The 23,438-nt window shown below is 40.5% G+C and overlaps 1 protein-coding gene across 11 annotated transcripts in view; it reads right to left on the bottom strand.

Annotated features, from left to right (window-relative positions):
• Window positions 1-23,438, bottom strand: part of RBMS3 (RNA binding motif single stranded interacting protein 3) — a 713,822-nt gene that overhangs the window by 8,751 nt on the left and 681,633 nt on the right. For 8 of the 11 annotated variants that reach the window (XM_065627651.1, XM_065627659.1, XM_065627650.1 and 5 more), the window contains 2 exons: window positions 5,613-5,693; window positions 1,170-1,297 (listed from right to left, as the gene is read on the bottom strand). In XM_065627651.1, coding sequence (XP_065483723.1) covers window positions 1,170-1,297; window positions 5,613-5,693 — 209 coding nt within the window. Of the gene's footprint in view, window positions 1-1,165; window positions 1,298-5,612; window positions 5,694-23,438 lie in introns of those variants that run through there. The other 3 variants (XM_065627652.1, XM_065627658.1, XM_065627660.1) reach the window with 1 other exon arrangement.

Below are 23,438 nucleotides of genomic sequence, written 5' to 3'. Positions count from 1 at the left end.
CGTATTTACAGGTACTAGAGAGGCTGACAGCTAGAAGGGATACACATGCATAGACTGTGTCTCCAATTGAGTGCACCAACAAAAAGCTTGTGATCAATTGCTTCTGTAATATGCACGTATAGACAAATACAGGCATGACATAAGAAATAGTGAAGTCTTTTATGTTTTATGGTGGTCAGAAAGGGATATTGTGTGATCTGAAACCATTTGATCCTGATATGTTAGATGAATAATTGCATCTTCCGCTTCCAGAGGTCAAAAATTAAGTAAGGCAATTGACGGAGTGGTATAATTCTAATCTTTCCTATACCAGCTAATTTCTTATGCCTCTATAAGTATGTTGTGATGCATTGACTGACATATCTAACATATTTCTGTCTATTTGTTGACTCCCTTCTCCAAGAAAAAAAAAAAAGGTATAATTAAGGACTGTTTTGGGGCTCCTTCCCAGAATTTGCCCAACATTGACTGGTCCCAGTGAGTACCCTGTCGCTAACTAAAGTTTTCTTCTTCTATTGTGGCAAAGAGAAGGAGTGTTTAAGGGTTATTCTGAAGACGAAGAGACTCTTTAGGAGTTCCAGATCCAGCTGTCAGTGTCTATATTTTGAGCTTTCCAAGATATTCCATGGGAAGCAAACAAAGGGAGCGGAGGACAGCAGAAAGACACAGCAGTGCTTCGCCCCATCCCTTTCTTATCCCTTCTTCGTCCTGCCCACTCAATGTCTGCATGGCACCAGTTTTGCACAATCGCAAATACCAACTTGGGGCAATTTATACTACTTCAATAGCTACACTTTCATGTGTAGCTACCTTTACATGTGTACTGTGCCCATATTTTCACCATTGCAAATTCTAAGCCCTCTTTTTAGCCTCTGATGCCAGATGTTGCTTTAGCCCAGTGTGATGATTGTTAATGCAGTTGTCGAGATCCTTCTGAGTCCAGAATTGCAGCAGACAGAGAGTATATCATTGCAGGCTGGAATTCAAGGACATTTTGCCAAGGTGAGGCCATCAGCCAAACCCTTTTGCTAATTACACTGCTACATATCCAGAATTCACCTAAATTTAATGAAGCTATTTAAAATTTATATTGTTAAATGGGGAGCAGAATTTGGCCCACTATGATCAAGAAGCAAAACCTTCTGTTTACAAAGCATATGCCTACTTACTTAGACTGTTGGTAAGAATATGCAGGCGCATGTTCACTGGATGTTTCCACTGTCATCTGTTGCTGTTGACCACTGGCTTCCTGTGATGAAGATGCTACCGTCTGTGGAGAAGTATCAGCAACAACACCCTGGGGAATCAAATGAGAACATGAAAAACTTACTAATTTTACTCCCTGTCATGAATTACATTAAAAGAGCTCAGCACCAGCTCACCATTCCTGTATTTTTCCAGAGGTCGAGAGAGTTTGAGATAGCAGAACCACATGCTAACACAAAAAACTCCGTAAGTTTTAGAGAGCTAATCCAGCAACAAGAAGCTTCCTTAGCGTACCAGCCCCTGTAGTAGGGGCTTTGCTCTCACAATCTGAAGTGGAAAATTCCTGCACTTTTGAGGACAGTTCTCTGCCCATTCAAAGCCAGAGGCAAAACTTCTGACTTCAGCAGAGTCTGAATTTTACCTAGTCTTTTTTACAGCGTATGTACGGCTTTTGCGACTTTCCCTTACCTACCCAACTTCACAGTGAGTTCAAGTTTATTTTGTTTGATTTGCAATGTGATAAAAGCAGAATCGAGGGTCACCACTCTCTGCTTTACTACACATCCAACAGAATTTTAGCTGCCTTAGAAAAATACTGCACTCCTCTATACACTGCTTTTATGCATGTTCCCTTCAAAAGTAAATTTACTTCACACTAAAGACTTTTATCTGTTAAGTCAAAGCTCCAATGAAGCTTTGTTTTATTTATAAGTTTGCAAAAAAAATAGCTAAGTAAACACACAAAAGATGATATGTATGAATTTATCATTAAGCCCTATTTCTTATCCTATTTAGACAGTCTGAATAATATTATTTTTAGGTATTTTTGTATGCTTTCAAAATAAGCTGTATTTTCTTTCCTTTACTCTCATGCTTGGTGTGTTAGTCACATAAATAACGGCAGCAGGTCTCTTCAGTGAACTTGCTTTATTACTGTATTGCACACAACAGAGCCAGAAGAGGGAGCACAAAGCACTTGCTTTGTTTATATTTGACTCCTGTGTAAACAACAGGTATCACAGAATCACAGAATGTTAGGGATTGGAAGGGACCTCGAAAGATCATCTAGTCCAATCCCCCTGCCAGGGCAGGAACACCTAGGTGAGGTTACACAGGAAGGTGTCCAGGCGGGTTTTGAATGTTTCCAGAGAAGGAGAATCCACAACCTCCCTGGGCAGCCTGTTCCAGTGTTCCGTCACCCTCACTGAGAAGAAGTTTCTTCTCAAATTTAAGTGGAACCTCTTGTGTTCCAGCTTGAACCCATTACCCCTTGTCTTACTGTTGGTTGTCACCGAGAAGAGCCTGGCTCCATCCTCGTGACACCCACCCTTTACACATTTATAAACATTAATGAGGTCACCCCTCAGTCTCCTCTTCTCCAAGCTAAAGAGCCCCAGCTCCCTCAGCCTTTCCTCATAAGGGAGATGCTCCACTCCCTTCATCATCTTCGTGGCCCTGCGCTGGACTCTCTCCAGCAGTTCCCTGTCCTTCTTGAACTGAGGGGCCCAGAACTGGACACAATATTCCAGATGAGGTCTCACCAGGGCAGAGTAGAGGGGAAGGAGAACCTCTCTTGACCTACTAACCACCCCCCTTCTAATACACCCCAGGATGCCATTGGCCTTCTTGGCCACAAGGGCACAGTGCTGGCTCATGGTCATCCTGCTGTCCACCAGGACCCCCAGGTCCCTTTCCCCTACACTGCTCTCTAATAGGTCATTCCCCAACCTGTACTGGAACCTGGGGTTGTTCCTGCCCAGATGTAAGACTCTACATTTGCCCTTGTTATATTTCATTAAATTTTTCCCCGCCCAACTCTCCAGCCTGTCCAGATCTCGCTGGATGGCAGCACAGCCTTCTGGCGTGTCAGCCACTCCTCCCAGCTTGGTGTCATCAGCAAACTTGCTGATAGTACACTCAATTCCCTCATCCAAGTAATTGATGAATATATTGAATAATACTGGTCCCAGAACTGACCCCTGAGGCACTCCACTAGATACAGGCCTCCAACCAGACTCCGCCCCATTGACCACGACTCTCTGGCTTCTCTCCTTCAGCCAGTTTGTGGTCCACCTCACTACCCGATCATCCAGTCCGCACTTCCCCAGTTTTGCCGTGAGGATGCTGTGGGAGACGGTGTCAAATGCTTTGCTGAAGTCAAGGTAGACCACATCCACTGCTCTGCCATCGTCAATCCACCTTGTTATGTCTTCATAAAAGGCTATGAGGTTGGTCAAACACGACTTCCCCTTGGTGAAGCCATGTTGACTGCCCCTGATGACCCTCTTATCCTTGATATGTCTTAAGATGGCACCAAGGATAAGGTGTTCCGTCACTTTCCCAGGGATGGAGGTGAGGCTGACCGGTCTATAGTTGCCCGGGTCCTCCTTCTTGCCCTTTTTGAAGACCGGAGTGACATTTGCTTTCCTCCAGTCCTCAGGCACCTCTCCCATTTCCCATGACTTGGCAAAGATGATGGAGAGTAGTCCAGCAATGACTTCAGCCAGCTCCCTCAGCACCCGCGGGCGCATCCCATCTGGACCTATGGATTTATGGATGTCCAGATTGCTTAACTGGTCCCTAACCCAGTCCTCATCAACTAAGACAAACTCCTCCATTGCCCTGCCTTCCTCTGGGGCCTCAGGGGTAGTTTATTTTAAACTATGTGCTAAAAAGATCAGTTTTATTTTTCAGAAATTCTTCATAATTATTGCTCAGCAGACTGTCAGCATTATCTGTCTAATTCCTTCTCCTTTTGCCCATCTCATCTTGAGATTGTAAGCTCTCTGGGGTAGACAGTGTATTTTTTTGGTCTCTATTTGCGGAGCATCTAGCATAGTAGGGTCCTGGTTCATGATGCTTCATGAATATAGATAAACATTAACAATAATCATCCCTGGATCAGAGAAAGACAGGCTACATATTCAGATAATATTTTGATTATTACAGTAGATAATTACGACATCATGTTACTTTAGCAGGCCTGGATATACCAATGGGTGATGGGGAGGAGGGCTCAGGAAGAATTAACTTTGTACTGGTCAGCACAGTATGCAGCCAGTACTGCCATAAGAGCCACTATCCATCCTACCATCTCCTTTTAATTTGGATTTGTATCTGCCCAGTTTAATACCTAAGAATGGCAAGTGAAGAGAGGCACCCATGTCCTGTTTGTAAACAAGCAAGGTTCAGGGCAAAATTATTCCGAGGCAAAAAAGACTAAAACGTGACTAGATCAGCATGACAGAACAGTAGCAGCCTTTCCTGTGGGACCTCATTTGGAAATCTCAGTAATTGCAAAGAACCAGAAGAAACCAGGATGAGTCCACTTGACTGCTGGTGGAGCCATGACGACAGTACCACTAACTCAGCATCCTCAAAGCACAGAGTAGTAATAGCACAAACTCCAAAGTCCACACAGCCGAAGACAGAAATACAGGGACCCTGGCACTCCTCACATTACCCCAGAGTAGGGGAAAAGTTACTAATAAAAGAGGGTAGAACTAAAGAGAAGTACACAGGGAAGAGGATGCCAAGGCTCCCTCCTCTCGCTGTGCTCAGCGGCCCTTATGAAGCTTCACAGAAGTGGAGGCACAAGCTGATGCTCTCCTGGCAGCTTGTGGTCTACAGGGTTGAGTAAATACTTACTCATTAGACTGTCATCAGCATGACTCAGCCCCAAGGAGGGAGGGAGTGAATCCTTCCTCAAGGATGAAAAGCACTCAGTCAGTGCAGCATCCTCCACGTCTGTATATACAAGAGGAAGGTTTCCATTGCTCAATCACTTTTTCTGGTGGCTAAATGTTTCAGCAATTACCTATACTTGCTAAGGACCGCATCAAAACCTCTTGCAGTCTTCTTGGAATCACTTTTGGGTTCGTGGTCTGCCTGCTGGGTTTGTTTTCCTGTCTCTTCCCATCTCCCTCCCAAATACATGGGGAAAAAATAGTCATAACACCGATGTTTTATTCCATGTACAACGATTTGCTGTACAACAAAACAAACGCAAAACAAGAGCCCTTGCAAATAACAATAATTAAAAAAAATTTAAAAAGGGAGGGGCGAGAAAGACAGAAGGAAAAGAAAAGAAAAGAAAAGAGAAAAGAAAAGGAAAGAAAAGGAAAGGAAAGGAAAGGAAAGGAAAGGAAAGAAAAGAAAAGAGAAAAGGAAAGAAAAGTAAAAGAGAGAAAGAACGAAAGAAAGAACGAAAGAAAGAACGAAAGAACGAAAGAAAGAAAACAAAAAGATAAAAATGTGTGCAGTCCTAATTTTAAAAGCTGGAAACTTCCAGCCACCATTCCATAAAGTAACTTCAAGCCCGTTTCAAACAACAGGTGCAATGAGGCTTAAATGATAAGAGTTCTGCTACCCCTTCAGTCTACTTCCATGGATGGGGATAAACTTACTTCAATAGGGACAGCTGTTGGAGGCACAGGAGTGTACTGGGGAATGTAGGTCCCTTGCATAGGTGCAGCAGCAGTCATGTACTAGAACAAAACAAAGGCAAAGGAACATCAGACAACCACAATCAAAATGTACGTCAACATTTTAGAATCATGGCACTTTCAATTTCCTGTACAGAATTTGTTGGTTAGGGTACAGCCTATAATTTCTTTTAATTAAGGATTTTAGGCAATGGTAGGAACTACCTAGCCATTAAAAATCATAATCTTGAACTTCAAAGTCAGGTCATATTTGAATACGCACATCAGCAAACATCTTGCTGATAGATTCAGATTGTTGACATGGCTTCTAAAATTGAGAGACTCCTCGTTGTACTTAGAAAAAAACAGTAGAGACATGACAGCAGCATATATAGTGGTTACAGATATAAAACCAGTCTAAACAATATTTTGGAATCTTATTGATCTTATCTAATGATGCCTACAAAAACTGAAGCATGAAACTTGACAGGTTTATTCCAGTCTATATTTAACCCTATCAATAACAGCAGTTGAGTTTACAGGGATACAAAGCTGCAGGGAGATGCAAGCCGAAACAGGCAAAATAAAGGAAGAGGAAGATACATCTGGAAGTTTCTCCTTTTGTACACAAAATCCCTAGCTAAATTCTGGTGGTTTATTCTTAATATCCAGGGATCTCTTCTATGCATTTTGAAACTTCTGCAAATTGTTATTATAGCAAAACTTTGTATTAGTTTCTCTAAAACACTGTCTCTCCTAAGCGCAAGAAGACAATTGTTTTTAAAATTCATGAGTGCATGCGAATTTTGCCATTGGTACGGCACTAATCCCTTTATATACAGCACTTCTTAAAAAGCTCTTGAATGGAATGCAACAGATATTGTTCAAATCAAGTATCGATATTAAGTCGTCAGATCTATATGTACTTTTCTTTCTACAATCCAGTCCTAACCACGTGTCTTTACTGACAAGAATCTCAGAATGTGCCCAATCCCACAACTGACTGTATGACACTTCCACTACATGTTATCTTCAAAGACACACCGAAGATCTGAATCAGCCCAGAATGTATTTGATGAATTTTAAAATGAGTTAAATATAGCTTTGCTTCCTGGCAGAGCTAGGAACTGCTTGCAAGATTTTATTCTGCTGTTTATAGTAAAATTTACATTTAAAGCACTCTCTCACCTCAATTCTAAACTAACTGGATGGTTTGATATGCCTGTCACAAACATGCATTATGAAATTACATAGTGGGGTGCAGATTCTGCGGCAATGCTGGAGAAAGGCCTTAGGGAACAGCATAGTTAAGAGTCCCACAGCCAAATTCTGAAGTCTTCATTCAAGTAAAAGAAAAAAAATGACTTCAATGAAATTGTTTTCTGTAGAAAAAAAAGACAGCAAGGAAGATAGGTGACACAGAATGTATACTTGCAATTTGAGTAGCATACTGTATTGAAAGCCATTACAATATTGTTGCTAAAATTCAGTGTTTTCCTTAACTTGAGCAGAGATGGGAGTGTCCCCTGTGTCTGTGTGTCTGTATCAGGCCATGATTTTCTGCAGCTCCTTCTCCTTGTTCTTCAGAAAGCGATTGATTTCAATAGGATTTTTTAATGAATGCTACCCCACCAAAGGCATTAGGCCGGCTATCCCTATTGTACTCTGTACAGTCAGGCTATTCTCCTGCCTTATGGATTAGGAGCTAATGAGAATGTTACAGCAGGGTATTCCAGAGCTGCTTCCGCTTCATTCATTCTGCTTTGTAACATTGCCGTCACATGTTGGGATGACATCTGCTGTGTAGCATTGTTCTAAATGCGTCAATATTTATCATTAACCTGAAGCACTCATTCTTACAGCTCTGCAAAGACCTACAAGGGTTTTAAATACCTATGCAGGTTAGCTTCACTCAGACAAAAATATACAGATTTTAATTAAAACTTTTATTTTAAAGAATAAAGTGGACTCATTCAACTTGGTCTTCGTCAGAGTTCTTCCGTTACTTTACATACAAACACATACGAGTTTTCATACACAGATACCAGATTATTCAACTGTCTTTTAATTCAGACCACTCCACTTTTTGCAAAATCCTTTGGCATTGAGTTCCGTAGCACAACCATTGAAACTGTCCAGGAATTAACTGGTGTCTTTGCTGGCTCTGCAAGCACTGCTCTCGGTAGTCGTGCAGTTTCTTACCTCAATTGCCAGTGTTTTCCTCTTGAGGTAGATCCTAATCTTACTTGCCAGACTACTTTGCTACTACATAATCTCTAGGGAAAACTGTTCTGTTGACTTGAGTGTGGCTGGTGGCCCTGGCCAACCTCTGCTTGCCTTGGTCTTCCAGACACTCACACCTCCCTATGCTCTTCCAGTTTAATTTTTTTGCATGAATTTTAACTGAATTCAGCCAAACAGCAGGTGATTTACAGTGCTGGAGACCAAAGCTGTCCAGTTATTAGCCAGACTACTGAAGAACTGTGGCAATGTCACCTTTCCACTGTATATAACATCTTCTGCTTGTCTAAATGTCCACTGTAATGGTGGATCAACCTTTTGGTTAAATTGCCTAGAGCTCTACAGTTAAAACAAATTATGTGGGCCAAATTAGTTCCACCAATGGCATAAACGAAGTCACAGTTTCTGTGGCAAATAATTTGGTCCTAGTAAAAGTTAGCCAAGGCTCAGTCCCACAGAGTACTGCTGCTCGACAACTGGCCCTTGATCACACAGCAGCAGACTGGTCTGTATTACAGGTACACATATTGTGCCCTTCAGTGGCATATCAAAACGTATTTAATGTTTTTATCTTTATGAATGTAAATAAACCCTCATCAATTCAGAAAAGAGTAACCGAGTCAACAATTAAACATGTTATCGGGGCTTGGAACTGATTCTCAGTTTCCAGACTCTCACTTAAGGATCCATTGAGGCTTCTGTGAAAAACCGTACAAAACTATAAAGGACTGCTCAGTTCAATTCTCAGAGGTAAACAACTTGTCTTAAGTATCTAAAGTCCCCTCACATGCACAGGGAGTCCCAGCTGAGACCACATGAATTCAGGAGTGCCTGCTTTGCTGGCTCTGTTTTCACCATGGGAAACCTAGTGCTGAGAAGCTGCTTTAGTTTTTTTGTTTACTAATAGTATAATGAAGAAGGAGGACAGATTAATTTCTGTTACAACTGGCATTAGCTCAATTGAGTTTACATGTATTGCTTTCCTTTACGAACTGCATAATCCTACCTTTCTGATCTCACAGGATAAATACAATAAAGATTACACAGTGCTAAGGCACAATGTCAGTGTCAATACTTACATCAATGGTTTTGGATAATACAAAAGCTGAATTTCTTGTCACGAATAGTCAAAGTTGGTTGGTAGCAGAAAGCTTCCTGAACATTGCTTTTCAGTAGCTTCCATACCCAGCACACACTGAGCCCACTGGAGTCTGTGTCTCCCCCTGGGTCCCCCTGCCACTTCACCCACCTATTTTATAAAACAGTGGGCTCTGGATGGGCTGGAGTGAGTGCTGCCCATGCTAGGAGGTGGAAAAGAGCTTCAGAAAGGTGAGGTTCAGAAGAAGAGTTAAACATTTTATATCTACCCTGCTCAGGACCACCCAGGATGGAAATTCTGCTCTAAGGACATCCCTTAGCTGAGGGACTCTGTAGTGAAGCAGTTCTATGGGGACTACAGGTCCTGTAGATGCATATAGGCTGCATATGGCTTCCCATCTACCTCAAGAAACTAATGTAACTTGGAAGGAGGCAGATCCAAGCAAAGAAGACATCTATGTCAGAAGGCCATCACTGAGACTTATTTTCTCTATGAACCACACTCACTAAAGTTCTTTATCCACATGTACATGTGAGAGAGGCAGCATGACTCATGCTCAGCAGTACCCAGCTGACTCCACTAAATATTAGTATTTTGAGTACTGAAATGAATCTGAAAAATCCAAATCCATCCTTTCTTTGTCATACGTTTCCATCAAGATTAAAGATTCTTGAGCTGTAATGTGATCGATCATTCAACAAAGTATGTGCAAGGCAGAAGAAAACACTGTCCATTCTTCTACAACTGTGCAGGCTTTGTGGGTCTAAAAGTAGAAGCTGCTTATTTCTGACAGTGAAATGAATAGTGAGTCTTCAGGCACAGATGATGGATCTGGAGAGTATAAGGGAGCTTTTTTGGCACTCTGATCCTTTAAAAGCTGATGATTTCTACCACAGAAAGAAAAAGAGATATTGCTGGTGGCACCATGCTCTTCATATGTTTGTAAACTATTATTTTCTTCACACAGTATACAGAATGCATGTTCTCAGCAGTGAGGATGTGCAGTATTATAACATAATGCGTGCTTTACAATGCCTGGCTGCTTAATTCAGACTGCACTTATCAGGGCACCAGTTTAGCCTATATACTACATTAACAATCCTACTCACGCCTTGCCCAATGGTATTTTTGTTTTTACCTTTTTGGAAGTGCTTAAGTATGTGAAAAAATACATAGTGAGAATATGAGAGAGTAATACTTATACCTCTGCTCTCTTTCAGATATTACCCTCCATGACTACAAAGAGTTAAATGAAAAGAGGGAACAAATGAGGAGGTGGGTTGAGGGGACAAAATGAAACTGTGAGAAGGATCATGTTTAATTCAGAGAGCAACATCAGTTCTCATAGACCTGCAAACAGTGGGGTATCCCAGCCTGGCTCCAGCAAGACTCCTGTTAAGCCTGCAGCAAACATTAAATCCGTAAAGGTGGCAGACATTGGCAAGAGAAACACAGGAGGAAGGCAACTGCCTGCACAGGGCAGAGTGAGGGAGCATGTTGCAGTACGATAATACGTTTCACTCATCAAAGTTGGAGCTGAGTGACCTGCAGGAGCTTTTACTCTGGGACTATGGCACAGGTAACGTTCATTTATTCATTTGCCCTGGTAGGCCTCTGGCTCACTTTTCTTGGGGTCAAGTTAATGCAGAGTCAGGCAAGTGCCTAATTGCTGAGATACACAGCAAACACCTCTTGCACCGGCTATTAGTTAGTGAATTACAACCGAGACAATGCCTGAAAGAGTGAGTGCCTTTTGCAAGACTGAACAATTTCATTTACACTGCCAGAAGACTTTGGCCACACACTTTTTTGAAATTCTAAAGGTCATCATTAACAGAAAGTATAAGAAATCTCCCTAAAGTACAGTCCTATTTATAGGCCCAGTTGCCTATAAAATAACACAGGTGTGATTAGAAGGTATATACTGGATATACATTAACTCTCTTGGCCACTGTGAGTACTGTGAGATTTTACAGAGCGACAACAGTTGATAACCTGATCAACGTTGAATAAGTCTCCTGGTATGAAGAAAAGCAGAAAGAATTTATAAAATGAGACATTGACATAAATTTGCAGTAGATTTGGAAACCTTGAACAACACTCACTCAGATTAGTAGGCTTACTAAGGACAGGGGACAATGAGCAAGGAATCAATGTTAAAGAGGAGGCCTTTTATAAAATCAATATGCAAATGCTGCATTCTGGTGTTTCACTTTATTTTTATAGAAATGTGTATCTGTTGCAAGAATCAAATGCCACTTTCCTTATTTCATCAACCTCCATGCTCCTGAGAAGGTACAGAGCCTTTTCAGTCAAGGTGAGAGGCAAATTGCAGAAGCCTTGTACCAGTATATGCTGGTAAGCATTTGCACCACAGCAGCCTGCTGGAGGGAGATTAAATGGGACATTTTATGTGAGTAAATGCTAACCCATGTGTCTTAAAAGAGCAAGGATTTGAGAGGCTGAGCTTCAGTGACTATTTGTGGTTTCGTATCACTGCATGAACTATATAGCACAGTGATAATGACTTAGCTTTTTAGGATTCTCAGAATGCCCGGGTGGTGTTTCATTTTGTTTTATTTTTTTTTAAACCATCTGAGAAGTCTAGACACTGTATCACTAACACAATTATGTGAAAAAATTTGCATTGCTGGAAAACTGAAGAAAATGACACTGTTGCCTGGATTTATTTTTGTCATCTTTTTATTTTTTTTCCCCATGAGGGAAACTTTCAAATCTCTTCCTCTGCAAAGAACAAAAATTGCATCTCTCTTTGACCATAATGAAGTAGTTATTACTTTCATGAAATATAGAATAAAGCTGCTGCTTTTTTGTCTCTGGTTCCACCTTCTCATTTTAAAATAACCTGTTATCCAATAGAAAAGAACATTGTCTCGCTGTGTCTTCTTATCCCGTAGTCTGGCATGGAGATGTAGCAACTCAGGAAGAGAAAAGGACCATCTAGTTCATCAGCGTCAGTGGCAGTTAAATGAAATACAATACCCAGCCGCCGCCATTTTTACTTTAAACTTCAAATATCTTTTGCTACTCAGAAGCATTCTAATTTTCTGGCTCAATCCTGTAATTATTCAATGGCTCTTGTTAATCTTAGTTTTTCCCAATTAAAGAATAAGAATAAAAGATATGGAGTTTTTGCATATATTACAATATTTTTTGCTAATAATTATCAGCCTGGCCTATAATATAATAATATAATGCTATTTTACCACACAGTTACCATAGCCCTATCAAGAATAGCACTGTCATTCAACAGAATCCCATCGCTGGGCCACAGCGCTCATTGTTCAGGCAGAGAATAGAAATCTTTACAAGATTTAACCTTCCTTCCCTGCTGTTCAGTAATGCAAACGTTTTTAGGAACACCAGCTATCACTTCCCTTTCAGCCTTCCTAATGAGATGTTACCTAATTCTCTGAGCAAGTTAAATGAAGGTAGAGAGAATAATAACTTCAAGAACTATATTTACAAACTAATCTCCTTTTCTCTTCAGGAGTTCCAAGCATCCTTCACAAATCCCTACCTTTGGAAATCAGAGTAATACAAAGGTATAGAAGAAGCAGCGCAGATGAGCTAAACCCCCCACAGCTAACAGGTCTTTTCTCTATTTCGGAAATTCAGGCCTGCTACTGAAGCAAAGTGATCAGCACTAATCAGATAAAGACTATTTAGAGTAAACAAGTACGAGAACACTCAGATCACCATATACAGCTGTGTACTACACTCTCACTAGCATACAAAATCTCCTATTTCGAAGAACTGTAGTAAATGCAAACAGCACTTCACAAATGTCTATAGAAATAGATAAATTAAAAAACCCCAAACAACTGGCTCGTTCGTTTTAACCACTTTTTAGAGTCTAAGGCTGGCATTACAAAGGAACTTGGTGAAAGCCTCAAATATGTGAACTTGGTGAAAGCCTCATCTATGTCTGAAAAGGGAAAAAATGGAGGAAAACCCATCAGGATGTGAAAATTAAGTTCCCATTTTGATTATACCTTTCACTACAGGCAAGTGAAACTTATAGGAATACTTCTGGCTGGTGAGGGAGCCAACTAGGGAAGGTGCCCTGCTGGACCTGTTGTTTGTGAACAGAGAAGGACTCATGGGTGATGTGATGCTCAGAGGATGCCTTGGGCATAGCAGTCATGAAATGACTGAGTTTTCTGTTCTTGGAGAAGTAAGGAGGGGGGTCAGCAGAACTGCTACCTTGGACTTGCGAAGGGCAGAGGAGTCCAGGAAGGCTGGATACATTTGCAAGACAGCAAGACTTCTACGCTTAAAACAAAGTCCAAGACTCTCATTATTTGTTTTAGTTTCAATTCTTAATTCTTCAGTTCTTAACCATTTCTGTACAAAAGGGGCATTTTTTTTTCTAATAACCCCCACGTACCTGTCCTGTGAATGTACATTATGAGATCATTGGTGCAAGTTTTCGCGCATGGGTTAGTGCATGATTTAGTACAGACTGTCTTGTTGGCAGCACTCGATATAAAACTAGGGTATAGTGACTGTATCATAACAAAAGAGCATACTGCGTCACTCTTGGTCAGCCAGGGTGGGTAATGACCGAGATTTTGCCACATTTCTATTCTTCTTTCAGATCCTGTACACAGAAGAATAAAGGGGTGACGCAGCAGAATTCTAATGGCTTTTTCTGGCATAAAAATTGTCTATGTACCTCCTCAGTTGGAAATTCTTAGGAATTTCCATCTGAATACAATTCTTTCAATTAGTCTCTGATGAATGGCTGCTAGTAAGACGAAGGCTGACCTGTACATTTTAATATTTTCAACATAAGTAAATAAATACATGTGCCAGTGAAACTCTCAACATATCAGCACATTAAGCTATTATTAATAATGTGTCCATTTATATAAACAAATAATTGCTTTCTAGAGGTAAACATGTCTCCTAGAGGCTATTAAATCTCCATGAATTTGAAGAGTCTAAAGAGAAGCAGGCTACAATGTGCAAATGTCCACACTGTACAGATGAAGTTGTTGTTAAAACAACAGGAGAACCACTTTGACTTGTTAAATAACAGTTATTCATCTATCATATACACCTTCCATTTGCTCTTTCAGACCAGAAATAAGAGTGGACAGCTCACGGGCCAACTGTTCAAGAATGAAGCAGATGAAAGCAGTAGAAACACACAAAAAGTCAACTGAATATTAGTATTTCTAATTATTCTAGAAGCAGAAGGAATTTCCTCAACAACTGCATGAAAATGCAGTCATGCCTGACAGATGTAAGGTAGAAAGATAATAGTATTACACCACGAAAGTACACCTTCGACATTCCTAAGAGTAGCTGAAGCATGGTATTGCTAGTTCTTTGTCTCTAAAAGATCCCTAGAATCCAAAATATTTGGTAAACTGTAAGGAAGGATATAACACTTGCTTAAAAAAAAAAAAAAAAAAAAGAAAAAAAGAAAAGAAACCATCTCGAAACTTCATAAAAAACCAGCTGTCCGCAAGTACCCTGCATCTAGAGATGGAGGAGAACTTGCCAATTCAGTGAGGACAAAATACCTCGCAGACATTGTCTGTGGTTCCTGGTGGGGCTTACACTGGCAGCTAACAGTGGCACTAGGGTTGTCTTAAAAGCTGGCCTTCCTCTATGGACGGTGAACATGCAAGTCCAGGCTTAGGGAGGGGAAAACACTTTCCCTCTAGGAAATGTTGGACCCGTCTGCCTAAGGCTGCAAAGAAAATCAGCCTGCTGTCAGGGACGTGAGGCTGAATGTCCTGCAAAACACGCAGTCGGGCCTTCCAGGCTGCTCAATGCAGAGTTTGGGTGGTTGAGTTGGGAGTTTGCAAGCCTCGAGAGCCCCACTTCCATCTGAATCTCAGGTGAAGCTCTGGGATGTCCTTGCCTCTTCCTGCACACCTGGGAACAGTCAGTCCCTGTTCAGTCTTTGAGCCAGTGCCCTGCTTGTGTTCCAGGACAATCCCACCAAGTTGCCTGCCTAAAGCAACATTCCTGGGGTTTTCTGATGTGGCTCCCAGGACTAATCTGGGTCCTCAGTAAGCAGACTCATAAGCCGACTCATTAGGAGACCTGGAAGCCTGCCCAAAGCGTCGGACATGGTGCGGATGTTCTGGAACATGAAATCCTGGGAGCGCTTTGCAGCTGCTGCCTGAAAGCTGACATGGAGCAGGACAGAAACCGAGAGGGATGTTTAAACCAGTTGGCAGCTGTCGAGGTCTTGCGGAATAGACTTTGTATTGGAAACACGGTGAGCCATTGTTTCCGAAAATTAATTTTCGTTTGGAATTTCTGGCTCATGGAAGAATCTTTCTGGTTTGAGTTCTTAAAAGATGAATCAGAATGAAACCAAATTTCGTAAGATGAATTTCCTACAAACTGGAAACCATGCGTGGTGCTCAGCCAGCTCTTCTTCTCTCTGTAAATAGGGCAAAAGGATCAGCCATGTTCATACTTGGAAAGTGGGGGAATAATAGAGAATACTAACCTTTAATGGCTGGTGGCAACTTCAATACATTTAAAGTACTAGGTTTTAAAATAATGCACTATGAAATATTGTTTCTCATTAGCATACAAAGTGGTCTGTTAAAATAATCACTAGTTTTACTTATACGGCAGGGCTCTGGAAGGTGGCAATTGTAAGTATTTTTGTGTGGGCTTGCTCTTTCCTGCTTTCCACAAAATTCTTGACATTCTTATGGCAGAAAGGTCCCCTTAAAATTAATGTCAATGCCCTACTGATAAGAGTGTGACTGACTAAGAATATTAGGGAGTCTGCCCATAAGTATGTCAATTATCAGCTATGGGAGGATCTCTGAGATACATCACACTGCATCAGCTCTAGTGCTGCATAACCAAAGGAGAAACCTTGCCTTTTAGCATGGTACTGGCTAAATGGACTAAACTGTATCACGATGTCATGACCTCATCTACCATGTAAGTGCTGCTTACAGTGCTGAACTCCTAAACTTACTTTGTGGTAAAAATTACACAGAATCTCTGCTAATTTGTCATTGTTTCATTGAAATTATAAGGAGAGGAGAGAAGAGGAAAGATACCAAAAAGTAAAAAAAACAGCAAAAGAACAAAATAGAAAATGAAAGGAGGGAAAAACCCCACCAAATATTTCAAAAAAACAGTCATCCCCCCTTGCCTTAAGCCTTCGTGTCTTGCCATCTAATAATTAATTCCACCCCTACACTGTCCTAAAGAGGTTGCTTTAGAATGTCTCCCATTTTTGAGTACTGCAGCTCTTTCACAATATTTGCCCGTAATATTTTCTTTACCTTGTATTGGGACACTCTGTTTTGTTGGGAAAGTGTGATCAGCACAGCTGATGAACCGTAAGTGAAGCAGCCAAGAACGCTAGCTTGATTCTTTAAGTCTAAATGTCATTTTGCACAGGTGAGCAGCTTAAGATCTAGGAAACTTGAGCTGTATTTAAAAAAAAAAGTGTAAGCACCCATTCGCCATAAGACATTATTTAATATAGCTTTATGGGTGTGCTTAGTACTTCTTTTCCCAGGAATCACATTAGCAATGCTTGAAGAGGCCAGTAAAACAGATGTGTTTTAGTGCTGGCAAAATAGCAGCATTCCAAGACTGTTCTTTGTATTCCTTCAGTGCTAGCTTTCCAAAGGAGACAGTCAGCTCACACACATTCAAATTCTATACAATTACCAGTTGGTACAGATTTGTGCCTTAACACCCTCTTAAAGTTCTGGGCAGTATAAGCACAAATACTGGTATATGAATTTTAATATTTTTTCAGGCTAATTAAGTCCAGGCCAAGTGAAAAGCAATTCACTTCGGTGGGGAAAAAAACCCTGTTAATCAGTCTTGTCCTCACTCTCAGTGTACTGATTGTAAATAGTTTTAGACAGTGCTAAAAAAAGCAAAGCAGCAGTCTCAGGTAAACGCTTGATAGACAAGTATACCACAACGGTTGTTCTAGTTACATTTTTTCAGGTTAGCATATTCTGTGAAAAATTAAAAGCAAAGCAAAATATAATAAAATCTTCCCAACTTCCTCTCTTCGCTCTAATTCTGATAGGAGATGGAATATGAGGAGGATAATCCAGGAAGGGAATCAACATTGGGGAAGACATTAATGCATGTACAAACACCCATATTTCCTGCTTATGAATGCGCTTTATATAACAGAGTTGTCCAAACAGCACTTAAGGAGCAACAGCAGAATGTCTGACAGACAGGTGTGATAAGTTATGGCTCTAAACGTTTGCTTGCCAGACAGAAAGGGTGACTTTTTTTTCCTTTTTTTTTTTTTCTGAAAATCTTTTAAGGTAAACTCAGTCCATGTCTGCTGGCATGCAGCCATTTTTCTATAAGCTCATATTACAATGCTGTATTTCTAATGGATTGGGTATGGTGCTTTTCCATTTTGCTAATGAAAAAAGCTAAAGGCCATTACTTGTTCTGATTAAGATCCCGAGGGAAGAAATGTGATGTGTATATTACCAGGCCATACGTAAAGGAAGTATGTGGCATTTCTAATCAATCAGATGAAGGGTAGACAGAAAAAGTCCTATCCTGTGACTGCAGAGGAAGAAGATATAGGGGAGGAAAGAAACCATAGAAAAAGTGCATTTAAAAGGTGACTTACGGGAATCAGTTATAATGATATTAGTATGATCAATGACTACGGCTCCTATCTGGGAAGGATGTAATTACCAAAATGAAAACTTTCAAATAGGAAGCCTGATCAAGGGCAGAGGTACTGTCATATTTCTTAGACCACTGTCAGCTCTCATCCAGGCGATGTATTGCTGTGTCCCTCACAAGCATTTCCATCCCACCAGGCTGAGTGGTGCCTCCCTGGGGTGGGAGCAGACCCAGGGAGCGAGGGGTTGGGAAACTTTGCATCCAGCTCAAAACATGGGTGAGTCTTGGCCCAAAAGCAAAGTCCAGATAGGGAAAGGCAAGGATGAGAAAAGGGAAAATGGAGAAAAGTCCCAGTCATGATTGGCTTTATGAGAGTTTTGCAGTGGTACACATTTAAAAACCATTTCCACAGAAAGAAAGGAAATGTCATAGACCAGTGAGCTATTCATCATAAAGCAGATCCAACAAAAACTGTACCAAGAGATGCACTGCTCAATTTGCAGAAGGATACTCTGGAATATTAACTTAAGATGGTTCAATATACAATATCTACATGTTTAATCCTGGCTGCATAGAGTTATACCTGGTGGAAATACAAAGTTTAGAGAAATTTTTTCATTCCTTTATAAAGGGCTGCATAGTTACAGCTTGAAAATGCTACAAGATACACACTCCAAATGGCAAATGAAATGAATAGAGCTTGGATATGGGTGTTCTAAGAGAGGACAAGGTCTTCCAAAAGTGTCATAAAACATAGTCACAGCTGTAGACATATTTTTAATAATATATTAATTTCACGGAATATTATAAATCACTGCTGAGTGTTAAAACTGACAGAAACTCTAACAATACTACATTCTCTCAAATGGAATTCCATGTGACAGACTAATGAAATATTACTGTAAATGATGGCAAAACTATAACAAGCGATAAGGCCAGCAGGAGACAGAGTCTCGTGCACTCTCCCAAATCTGTATTAGGGCATCTGATTTTCCTCTATGGACACCACTGCTTCTTCACAGATACCTGGGAATACTTCAGATAGATCCACCCTGGAACAGAAGAAAAGGCTGTAACACTTTTTCTGCTTTAAAAGAATAGTCACAAGGAACACTGGGACTGTAAATGTGGAAAAGATCTTCAACCCTTTCTTTCATCAGAAGGCACTGCTGAGAGAACATATTCTCCTAAATGTCATTGGTAACAAGGCATGGATGCCACATACGGTCTTGGAAGAAATTAAGAATCAAAGCTGAGAAAGCCCATCTAGAGCTATCAAACTGAAATTCAATTATCTTTACCTTTCCTTAACGGTGTGTATTAAAAAAAAATTATACACAGGCCCTAACAGGAGTTGTCAGTGAACTCTTCTGATCCCTCTGCTCCACTCATGCGAAAAGGAACAAATGCTGCAGAAGTGCACCTCAGCCTGTACAGGCAAGTAAGCAGGAGGGGGAAAACCAGCCTGGCCTCTTCTAAATGCTGCAGCCCAGTCAGAGAATTGTTCTCCTCAGAAGGATCTTGCAGAGTATCTATTTCCAGGCCAGGTTGTTCTTTCTCGTACTTTGAAACACTTCTGGCTTTGGCACACAGACTGGCTGGAAAGCTCAGACATCTTAATTTTACATTGGCATTCGTGGATTTGCAAAATGTTCCCTTTCTGCTTTCCTTTTACACTCGAAGAAGAAAAAAAAGATTAAGTGCTGTGCAAATATTTGCAATGGAGAAAGTCTTAACTGTACGACAGATTTTCTTTTCCAAGAACATGACAGAGATGACAAAGTGGCCATTTTTCCATCAAATAAATTTATATCAACACCTTTAAAACCGTAGGACTTTGCATGATTCACCTTACAAAGAAGGATCACTGCTGACATACAAGTGTTACATTGAACTGCCAAGCCTCACTCCCAAAATACAAATTAGCAGAGTTAACATTTAGAAAGTGTAAAACTGGCTATTCCTGAAGGTGAATAAGGGCATTTGCAGATTCCTCTCACTTAGTGGTTGATGTCAGGGACAATGAATTTAATTTTAGGAGGGGGGGGGGGTGTGAGGGGGTGGTCTGCCAGCCTGTCCAGCTGTAACATCCCCTAATAGCCTTGAAGGAATTGAAATTGTGAACTGGAACAGCATCTGCTTAACTGTCATCCTAGCCTCAGGACTGGAACTTTTTGCTTGTTGTGAAGAACCATGAGAAAGACTACATAGAGCATGAAGATGAAAACAGAGTGAGATAAAAACCATTAAATACTGCTAGTGAACTCAGGGAAATATATAGGCCAAAATGTATTTGACATCCATGATGCATTTTAGCATGAGAATTTGGAACACTGAGTCGACTGCAAACTTCCAGTTTACAATGTTTTTCATTATTACTACAGAGGACACATTATTACAGATTATTCAATGAGAAGCAAATACGGTTCAATGCTAGGCACACTGAAGAAGTAAGGAGTAAAGCCAAATCTAACCAAAACAGGCAAAATCTATTCATTTCTTACTGGGAAGAAGGGGCCAGTTGGTTCAGCTGCCATGATGAGAACCGTTTATGGCAGTACATTGCGCTGAGAGCCTGGGCTTTACCTCAAATGTCCTGCTTGCCTTAGCGGTGCAGTTGAGCTGCTGGGTTTGGAACAGGAGCTGCTGCCCCTGCTGTAAGACAGAGCACACTGTACAGAGTTCATTTTCCTCAAAGGAAATCGAAGGTCTTGCATTAATTTGCATATTTATTTAAGTGGCGCTATAAGGTTTAATTAAGGTTTGTAAAACACTTTGAAAATCTAAGATGCAATATAGGTGCTGCTGATCTTATTTGTCAGTTGTTTTCTACCTCAGGATGTCTCTCGAAAGACTGGAGTCCTGTTGTGTTTGGGGGGAATAGCAAACGCTATAGACCCCCTCCTGTATCACTTGTACTTTGGGGGAAAAAAAAAAAAAGCAAGCGATGTTCAGCAGAAATCTGCATGATATGTGTAGGTGGAGTTAAAATATTTCCACAGAAACTCCATAGCTACATAAACTGAACTGCCTACAAAAGAAGTGCTTCAAACTAACAGCAAGTCCTGCAATTTCTTAGTTTGCAATGGGCCTAATTCTGCCTGCGCAGATCTCTATGGACTAATTAGAGGCCAGGGACACTAATCCTTTGCACTTCTGTGCCAGACTCATAATTGCGATCATACATTACCATTCCTTGGAACACACACCCAATAGTGTATGCAACAAAGTAAAATTCCTAATATTAAAAACAAGCTCAAGATGATGCCATGATGCTTAAGCCTTATTTTTCTCTTTTGAAAAAGAAAATATAATGCTGTGTGTGACATTTGTACAGAAATTAATGAAAAGGAAAAGTGAATTTATGAGCTTTGAAAAGTGTAATTCTTTTCTTTGCCTTCTGTTGCAGGTTAATTACTTTAAATTTTTGCATCAATCATTTTCTGATTTCCAGTTCTCTTATACTCAGTTTTAAACAAAAGACAGAAACTTCAGGAAGGTCACTGTTCTGCTTTCAATAGTTCAGGCATAAGCTACACAAATATAATAAGGAAAACTCCTTATTCAACCAGTGTCCACACACCAAATGGAAATTGTTTCTACTATCTCCTAGATCCCATAACACATAAAGAAATCTGAAGTTGTTGCTACTTGTATTATTTTCTACTTACTAATAAACTTTGTGTAATACAATTGATCTTCTAGAAAGTGTAAAGGAAAAAAGACATCCTTTTTCTTTCCACAAAGTAGGAAGCCTCAATTAAAATAAAATACAATAAATTATGGCCATATTGATGAAGCAGTTGTTTGTTACAAGAAAACTAAAGTTTCTGAGTAAAGTCTATTGACAGGAAATCAGCCCTACTATTAGCTACTTGGAAGCACCTGCGCACTAAAAGAAAGGGAGCAAAATAAAAAGTTTTGAGCACCAATTTGGACCCTGTGGATAGACCAGGCAAGACCACCCATGGTAATGCCATCATAGCCAAATTCTCAGTTTACCTCATTATTATATTTTTGTTACTCCAGCTGGCACCGTCAAAAATGGTAATTGAAAAAAGAACAAATAGAAATCATTTTTTAGTCCAGTGCAGCTGTTTTAGGTGGTAAGGGTTGGCAGCAGGGCAGAAACAGGGTAAACAGTAGGGGAGGAAGGGAATAGCCAGGTTGGGAAAACAAACAAACAAACCAACCAACCAAACAACCCAACAAAAAAACCCAAACCAGTTTGGAAATGATAATATCTTTGGTCTAGGCTGCAAACCCTGTGTACAACAGTGAGAGAACACAAACGACATGAAGTCCTTGCATCAGCAAAATCAGTTTGTGTCATAGAAATATTATACTGATTTGAGGGAAACCCCCACAAGAGAAACACACTGAACACAAGAAAACAGGGAATTGAGGCTGGCAAATGTACAACAATTGGGACATTTAGATACTAAATACTTAAGAAACTGGCTGTTGCTATATTAGAACCAATAAAATTAAAAAGGCAAAATTAGGAGCATACAGGTGTGCCTATCACATTCAAAAGCCATAACAAATCCCAAAGGACAAAGCAGTCCTCCACGGTACTGGAAAAGTATGTGCCTCTTTGAGATGCGATTGCTCCCCAGACCCATCCCGACGTGGTGCAGCGTTCAGCTGCCACACAGTAGAAATCTGCCGTGTTCAACAGTTCATTTACCTTGCTGGAAAAACAACTCAATTCAGCAAACTCCCAAATTCACTCAATGCAGCTGCTCTCAAACCCCTTGTTACAGTTTAATGAAATGTGCTGACTGAGCTGTTTCATAGTAAATATTAGTTATAGCAGAACTCTCCTCTCAAATTGAGTCTTTTAGGAGCAAGAGGAGTCTACAGCGCCCTAGCACTGACACAGAATCGCCCATAACTCACAAATAATAAAATACCATCTGAGGGCATAGAGGTTATTGCCATCAGCAGCTCCCTATGGAATTGTAAATCATTTGAACAAAGCTTACCCTTTTTTGAGAACTTCAGGCTGAAATCACTGTATATGCAGGATACCAGTGTCTTACACAGTGTATGAAGACTGCACCTTTAGCTCCTTCATTTAACCTTGCTTCACAAGTGAGTGAACCCTGAAGGGGCTGCTCTTTCCAGATGAAAATAAAAAAGATACCACAAAAGCACTGGCAATTTGTCTTAGAGGAAGTTTCAACCTTTGGGCTACCAGCTTGCCAACCTTCTGATAAGCCATGTGGATTAACTGTGAAGGGCAATGTCAGTGGGATAGGCTATGGGAAAAGGCACTGAAATTCAGTGGAATATTATTTTTGTGGGCATCTGCAGGTCGAGGCCATTGCCCAACACAAAGGTTATGTTATTTCCATCACTGTGATTAAAATATGAAAAATGCTGAACATTCTTCAAGTTAAATCCCATTTCAACTCCACTGCATGTGTGTTCAATAATGTGGTGATGTGTTTCCTTCAGAAACACTATAGCATCTATAATCTACTGTTTCTGTGAATTCCCAGTGCCCCTGGAAGTGAAGTTTTCCCTATGGGAAAACCCTGGAAATGTAATTCAAAGGTTGCTGCTCAGAGAAGAAACATTTTGCTTAACAAAATGTACCCATCCATTTAAAAAAAATAAAAAAAAGAAAGCCAAAAGCAAGCAGTACACTTACTAATCCACACAACACATGTTGAAATGAATCAATCTTAGCTCTTGGTCTCAAATGTTTTTTTCTAAGTGAATACCGTCACTTGCATGACATGGTCACTTGCAACATATATTTACTCTTTGACAGCATAAACTTCATACATTGAAAATAAGATGATGTTTTGATGTACAGGTCTTGT

This window comes from Caloenas nicobarica, chromosome 2 (genome assembly GCF_036013445.1).
Source record: "Caloenas nicobarica isolate bCalNic1 chromosome 2, bCalNic1.hap1, whole genome shotgun sequence".
Lineage (NCBI taxonomy): Eukaryota > Metazoa > Chordata > Aves > Columbiformes > Columbidae > Caloenas > Caloenas nicobarica.
The sequence above is the reverse complement of the archived record's forward strand: the minus strand, read 5'-3'. Positions and strand labels throughout refer to the sequence as shown.